This window comes from Episyrphus balteatus, chromosome 1 (assembly GCF_945859705.1).
Source record: "Episyrphus balteatus chromosome 1, idEpiBalt1.1, whole genome shotgun sequence".
Classification (NCBI taxonomy): Eukaryota; Metazoa; Arthropoda; class Insecta; order Diptera; family Syrphidae; genus Episyrphus; species Episyrphus balteatus.
In genome coordinates this window covers 91,249,480-91,257,257 of record NC_079134.1, presented here as the reverse complement: position 1 = coordinate 91,257,257, position 7,778 = coordinate 91,249,480, and the positions used below count along the sequence as shown (strand labels likewise).

Below are 7,778 nucleotides of genomic sequence, written 5' to 3'. Positions count from 1 at the left end.
GCTCAACTTAACATGAAGGGGACTCCAGATCCGCTCTGTAACAACACACACAGATATGAAGATGACTCCAAAGTGATGAGCCTTAATGTTTCCGGAACAACTGACACAGGTAAAATATTTGCACTTAACAATGTTCACACAGTAAAGAGCCTCGAGTTACCGCTGCAATCGTTGGATGCAGTTAAGTTACAACAGCAGTACAGGCACCTGAAACAACTTCCTATCGAATCTTATTCCAATGCGGCACCTCGCCTTCTTATTGGACTTAACAATTTAAAAAAAAAGACTTGTGGCACTCGAGGACTGCCGCGGTTAAGCTATTGCTTTGCATTTTTTGTCAACTTATGCAATTATAATTTGTTTACCTTCCCTACACAAAACCAATGATCTGATTTTGTATCTACCTATCAATTCATACACCTACAACAACAAGGTCACATTTGAAAACATGCATACACACAATTTCATGTCATAAACTTCTCCAGACCAAAAAATAAGAAAACACAAGAATACTTTTTCTCTACAATCGCAACGCAACGCTTTTCTCGTTCACAAATCACAACAAGTTGAACAAGAAACAGAAGAATGGGAAGAGAAACCAAAACAAAAGAAAGAAACCATTCACACAAACAGCGCTTGCTTGCTCTCGTTCGTCTCGATACATGCAAGCTTCGTACAATTGTACATTCGTACCATGTACACACATACCATACACGTTTAGTGAACCATCCATGTGTGCGGCGTAATAAATTTTCGTTTCATTTTTCGTTACTATATTTTTTGGCTAGCACCCCATCCCAGGCCTGCGTTAAAATCTATGCAATAGCTTAAAAAGCTTTTCCAAAAGCTTTAACATATTCATTAAATACACACAAAATCAACTCGCTCATCTTCTTTCCTATGAAAGAAAAGACAAAGAAAGAACTAAAGTTTTTTTTCATTTTCTTTTTCTCTCTCAATACCTACACCACACACACTCACACAATACCCACATGATCATTCTTCACAAATGAAAAAAATGGGTTTGTTATGGTTTTTTTTTTGTGTTCTGGTTAGGTTAGGTTAGGTAATATGGGCTGACAGTTGATTTTGTTACCGTCACACTTAGATCAATGTAGATCCCTTGTGATACCCTGAAGTATTGTAACTTCATGAAAAAGTGTTAACCTATGAATGCTATGGTTGTTCAAGCCATTTGGAGGACTTGACAAAGTTCAGTAGGCTATTGCCTGAGAGTTCCGATAGTTCTTCTAATTCATTGAAGAAGTAGTTTCCTAAGAATTTTTTCCTAGTGCGACAGAGTGCTGGGCAGTGACAGAGGAAGTGGACAGTGTTTTCCTGTTCGTCCTCATTACCGCAGCCTCTGCATAGATCATCCGTACTAAGCCCCATTTTCTTTTTGTGGTATCCTAGTAGATTATGTCCCGTTAAGACGCCTATTAGGGATCTTAAGGAAGGTTTACTAAGTAGTAAGATCTTATTTGATTTTTTCTCGTCGAAGTTCGGCCATAGTTTCCTGGTGTGACCGCAGGTTTCTAGGAGGTTCCATCTTTCATTAGTTTTTTGTGAAATATTGTTGACGATATTTCGCTTTATTTCACATTGTGGGATTCTGATGCTATGGTCTATGAGAGAGGGATCAAGAACTGAGCCCTCCCTTGCAAGCTCATCCGCTTTTTCGTTGCCGAACACATCACTGTGGCCGGGAACCCAGCAGAGTCTTACATTATGCTGCGTACCAAGAACCCTAAGCTCTTCGCGACAGCAAGAAACAAGCTTTGACTTGATTAAGGTGGCAGAAATTGCTTTTATTGCCGCTTGGCTATCAATGAAAAAGGTGATGTCAGCAGGTGATATCGCCATCATGGATATTTGTTTAGCAGCATTTTTCACTGCCAATATCTCGGCTTGGAAGACACTGCTGTGATCGGGGAGCCTGAAAGAACTGGCAAGGTTGAGGTTTTCTGAGTAAAAACCTGCACCAACCCCAGTGTTCATTTTCGAACCATCAGTAAAGATGGCGATAGTCGACTCATTTGAGAAAGGTATACTGTTTTCCCAATCTTGTCTGTTAGGGAAACTGACATTAAAAGACTTGTTGAAGTCTAAGTAAGGGGTCATGTAATCTGTACTTACGTTGTTGCCAACGTAGTTCGAAAGGATCGTAGTATGGCCATTTTGACTAGTATTCCAAATGTTGGTTTGACTGAGTCGTAGGGCGCTGTTTGCCGCTAATTCTTTTACAAATAGATCTAAGGGAGTGAGATTAAGGATTGCTTCCAAGCCTGCGGTTGGAGTGGACCTCATCACCCCCGTAGTACTAATGCATGCTGTTCTTTGTACTTTGGTTAGGGTCTTCAAGTTCGTGGATTTCTCCAGAGCTTGCCACCAGACTAAGCTGCCATAGGTCAGAATGGGTCTGACAATGGCGGTATACATCCACATGATTATTTTGGGATTTGGTCCCCAGTTTCTGCCAAGAATTCTATTACATGAGTAAAGTGCAAACGTGGCTTTCTTGTATCTTTCTTGAATGTTTGGACCCCAGTTAAGTTTCTTATCCAAGATCACTCCGAGATATTTCGCTTTATCCGAAATCTTAAGTGGGGTGCCATCAATTTTTGGCACTGCAAAAGGAGGAATTTTCCTTCTGTTTGTGAAAAGTACCAGTTCTGTTTTTAGGGGGTTTACTTTAAGACCGCATCTCCTGGTCCAGTTACTGACCTTGGATAATGCGTTTTCTAATTGTTCGCTTACAGTGGTTAGGTATTTACCTGTCGCTAGAAGAGCTAGATCGTCTGCGTAGGCTATAACCTTAACACCGCTATAATTTAGTTTGATGAGAATCTCATTCATCACCAAAATCCAAAGAAGAGGTGATAGAATACCACCTTGTGGGGTTCCTCTAGATGCGTACATTTTTATATGTGACCCACCTAATTCACTATTGATTTGCCTGTTTTTCAACATGCATACGATCCATTTTATGATCGTGTCTTCTATTTTAAGGTCAGTGAGTGCTTTTTCAATGGCACTATTATGGACATTATTGAATGCTCCTTCGATATCTAGAAATGAAGCCAGGGTGTATTCTTTAACCGCAAGCGACTTTTCTATTGTTCTGACTGCACAGTGTAAAGCTGTCTCTACACTTCTACCTTTTGTGTATGCATGCTGAAAGGGTGATATAGTCTCCGGTATTAAATAACTGCGGATATATATATCGATTAACCTTTCAAGTGTTTTGAGTGTAAAAGAAGTTAGACTGATAGGTCTGAAATCTTTGGGTTCTGTGTAACTGGATTTACCAGCTTTTGGTATAAAGACAACTTTGACTTCACGCCATATTTTAGGGACATACCCCAATTGTAGGCTATTTTGGAATATTGTGATCAGGTAAGGAATAATGAATTCACTACTTTTTTGCAGCATCAAAGGGAAGACGCCGTCTAGGCCTGGAGATTTATAAGGAGAGAAGGAGTTGATGGCCCAGATCAACTTTTCTTTCGTAATAATTTCTCTAGGAATTTCACATATTGAGTGCAAAGAGTTTGTGGAATCATTGTCCAATTCAGAGTTACAACCTGGGAAGTGGGCTTCCACCAGGAGTTTTAGACTGTCTTGACAGGATTCTGTCCATCGATTATCAGGCCCCTTTAGGGACCCTATAGAAGTATTCGTCTTGGAGAGAATTCTCCTTAGTCTCGCCGAATGGTTAGTACATTCGATAGTACTACAGAAGTTTCTCCAAGAGCTACGTTTGGCTCGTTGAGTTTCTGTCTTGAACTTTCTCTGACTGGTTTTATAAGATTCCCAGTCACTTTCTGTTCTAGTGCGTTTAGCAAGGTTGAACAGTTTTCTTGTTTCTTTTCTTATGGTAGTGAGCTCAACAGTCCACCAGGGTGGTTTGCTGTTTTTCTTCGCAGCGGCAATGAGAGGACAGCTTTTGTCCAATGCACCGCGTAGAATTCCTGTGAATTCCTCTGTCAGTTTATCAAGACTATTTGTGTCTAGGTTATTGTCATTGTTTAAGTGACTAATGTTTTTTACTAATTCCCTATTGAAGACATGCCAATCGGTACGCCTATTATTCCTAAAAGGTTTAATGTGCCGGGCAGCATCAGGGACGTAGAATTCTATTAAGCGATGGTCGGAAAAAGAGATTTCATCTAAAACCTTCCATTGTTCTAATTGGCAAGTATCTGAATTACTCGTCAAGGTGATATCAAGAACTTCTTCCCGTGTTTTAGTAACAAAAGTTGGGGTGTTGCCTCTATTAGCTACGAGCAAGTTTTTCTCGATAATAAATTCAAAAAGGGACTTGCCCCTGGTATTAGTATCAGTGCTACCCCATTGCATATGGTGTGAGTTAGAATCACAACCTAAAATAATATCAAATTTATTCTTACTTGCAAAAGATACCAACGTTTCAGTGATATCTGCTGGTGGTCCTTCTGTACCGTCATACGGCATATAAGTAGACGAGAGGATGAGCATTGGGAGCCCATCTCGCTCCAATCTTACCGTGGTCTGGTCAGTGTTGCTGTAAGTAGTTAGAAGAAAAAGATTAAACTGTTTCTTAGCTACTATGCATGTTCTAGGGTTACTATTTTGACTGTCAAGATTAGACTTGTACAGCTGTAGTTCTTTAGATTGTAGACCCTTGATATTCCCTCTTACAACCCAGGGTTCCTGTATCAGGGCTACGTCGTATTGTCTACTCTCCATGAGGTAGACAAGGTTAGCGGTTGCGGCTTTACTATGATGAAGATTGATTTGTAAAATTTTCAATTCCATTTATATAATAAAGTTTAAGTTCATCGCTTTACTAACCTGTTTTCTATCGTTGCGAATCAACCTAAGTTTGCACCTAGTGATTCCAACGCGTATCTTGAAGTCAGCCTTCCTCAGGAGTGGTAAAGATTTGTGGCTCAATCTTACCACCACTTCGGTGCCATCATCCGTTCTTTCATTCTTGACCACTTCCCACTCTCTGCTCAAGAGATCACTATTCAAAGATAGGATGTATCTCTCAAGCCGTTCGTTGGGAAGGGTCGGGCCTTTGACTAACAGCCTTCCAAGAGGTCTGTTGAGATCTTTTATCTCCTTTACGTCGATCAGACGCAATTCGGCGCCTTGCCATGGAGCTGACGTTTTTTGTATGAACTCCCGAAGCCATTCGAGAGTCATATCATTCTCACAATGCATCACTTTGAAACCATGGACAGTCTTAAGGTTACCGAAGAGTGGAACCGTCCAGCTCTTGACGATAGCCTCATTGACTTGCTCCAGGATCCTTAGTTCAAGGAGATGCCATTCGTCTTCAGTCAGTTTGCGTGAAGGCTTACCATAATCGGCTATGGCGACATGGTGGCCTTTTACGCTAACCTGAGAGGTTCTGCGCTTCTTCTTCGTCTTATTAGGCGAAGAGCTGGTGGGTGAATTGGCATCGTTCCTAGCTCTTTTGGAGGTGCTAGGAGTGCCCGCAGTTCCCTGTTCTGCCGCTGCACGTAAACGTTGATGTGATTTGTCCAGTGCTACTCGCTCTTTTGCCGTAAGGGACTCGGGAGACCTTTTGGCAAAGTGACGGACAATCCTCTCAGCGTTACGATTCTGACGGCGACGAATCTCATTCTCATCTAATGCTCTAGCCCTGGTCTTTTTGTGTATGACCGTAGCTAGGCTCTGGAACGTCGAATTGATCGATTGGTTTGCGGGATCGGGTTCGGTGGTAGTGTTTCGGTTATCTTGTGGGCTACGGCCCACCAAGTTAGCTTCGCACCCCACCTTACCTTTTCCCTCGACAGTATTGTCTAACTCACCAACTTTACCAGTCGTACCACCAGGCGGTAGGACTGATTTGGCAGAAGAAAGGCTACGGTTTACGTTTACAGATTTGATGGTGATGTTTTGGGTAACCTGTGGGCTACGGCCCACCAAGTTATCCTTGCACCCCATCTTACCCGTCCCCTCGGTTACAGATTTGATGGTGGTGATTTGGGTAACCTGTGGGCTACGGCCCACCAAGTTATCCTTGCACCCCATTAAACCCGTCCCCTCGGTTACAGATTTGATGGTGGTGTTTTGGGTAACCTGTGGGCTATGGCCCACCAAGTTATCCTTGCACCCCATCTTATCCGTCCCCTCAACATTTGTGCCTTTCCCATCTGCTTTAACACTCGCACCGCCAGACGATACGACTTTTTTGGCTGATGAGCTGTCAGACGCAACGACGTGTGTCCTCACGACCAGGTCCGTTCTCTCTCTTCCAGACGATTGCTCATCTGCTGTCGAGGCGATAGCACCTGACGTAGATGGGATGTCCCCGTTCCCTTGTTTTGAAACAAGGGGAGCAGGTGGTCCCATCACGGTCTTAATACTCGGAGCTTTTGAAGAGGGGGGGTTTGGTGAAAGTCTAGCTTTTCCCAAGCCCTCCCTGTCCATGAAGGCACGAGCATTGTGCAGCCTCATTCTATCTTCCTCGGACATCTGGCCCCAGTCCAGCTTTCCTAACCTCCGGATTGTTCTCTTACAGGTAGAGATTCTACTCCGCCTTGATGAGTTCGAGAAGTTGGAGCTCGCAACGGATGATATCATGCTGGCGCTATCATCGACGTCTATCGCGCTGGCTCCGTCCTCCATGTCCAGATTTGCGAACGGATCGAGAAGTAAATTCTCCTCCTCCTCAGTTAGCTGAAGTTTCGTTGCTTTTTCCATTTTGGTATCAATAAAAAATTCGTTACTCTGCTTATATGTTTCAGTTCTAAAGGAAAATAAAGAAAAAGAAAAGAAAAGAAAACAAAAAGGGAAAAAAGAAAAAGATAAAAGAAAAAGATTTAGAAATATAAGCAGGTGAGATAAAAAGTAAAAGTTAATATGAAAATATGTTGTCACTGGCGACTCCTCCTCTCGGTATTGAGACCGCGAAGCAAAGCCTAAGCCGGCAGCCGTGACTTCTACCGACCGTTTAGCGTATATCCCCGCTATGGTTGTATTCATTTAGTTAATTCTTCCATATATTCATAGGGGTGGGCCTCTCTTAGTTTGCTCAAACCTTAGCTGGTAGCTGGGAAAACTAGCCTGCTTAAGGTTCGAGTGTAAGCCCCCTCACCAACATCAAGGTGGAGACCCGACGAGGGGGGTTGTGTTCTGGTTGGTGGTGTTGCGCTGAGTACAGGTGCTGGAGAGTTGGTCGTTTTACGACGCATCCACATATAAAAACAAAATGCATTTCCGTTGTTTTTGTAAATACAAAAAATTTAAGGGATATTGTTGCCCATGCACCTCTTCGCTTAACATCAGCGACAGCAGCGGAAGTGTGATCCGCCATTTTATTACATCCTAAATGTCAAATTATAATAGAAAAAAGCTTTCTTTTTGATTGAACCTCGCCACAACACGGATCTGGGTAACATTTAATACATACAAAAAGGGAAAAAACTAATTTTATAACCTTTTACTTAACAGAATAAAAAATTGAATTATATTGGATTAAATAAATTAATTCATCTCTTTTATTTATTAACAGAGAGTTACTGTTGGTTCACAAAATTTCACTCCAACAGTTTTACAAAATTAATTGACGCTTTGCTAAAATTAAATAAATATCTATGGCTAACCCAGTATCAGCGACGGATTCAACAGAATACAACTGCCAATTATGCAGCAATCCTGATTCGGAAGACAACATGGTGGCGTGTGATCTATGCGAAAAGTGGTTCCACTACATGTGCGCTGGAGTCGACAGCTTTATTAAAGAAAAAGATTTCGTATGTGTG

The 7,778-nt window shown here is 42.0% G+C and overlaps 1 protein-coding gene across 1 annotated transcript; it reads right to left on the bottom strand.

Annotated features, from left to right (window-relative positions):
- Positions 1-4,333: 4,333 nt before the first annotated feature.
- Positions 4,334-6,717, bottom strand: LOC129908459 (uncharacterized). Its single transcript, XM_055984932.1, has 2 exons — positions 4,834-6,717; positions 4,334-4,759 (listed from the first exon to the last, which is right to left on the bottom strand). Exons 1-2 carry the CDS (start codon positions 6,715-6,717, stop codon positions 4,757-4,759), a joined length of 1,887 nt encoding a protein of 628 aa, XP_055840907.1. The 3' UTR covers positions 4,334-4,756.
- Between the last annotated feature and the right edge of the window lie 1,061 nt (positions 6,718-7,778).

Bases quoted from the DNA above. Each gene is read 5' to 3' on its own strand.
- LOC129908459 (XM_055984932.1), bottom strand. From the start codon at position 6,717: ATGGAAAAAGCAACGAAACTTCAGCTAACTGAGGAGGAGGAGAATTTA.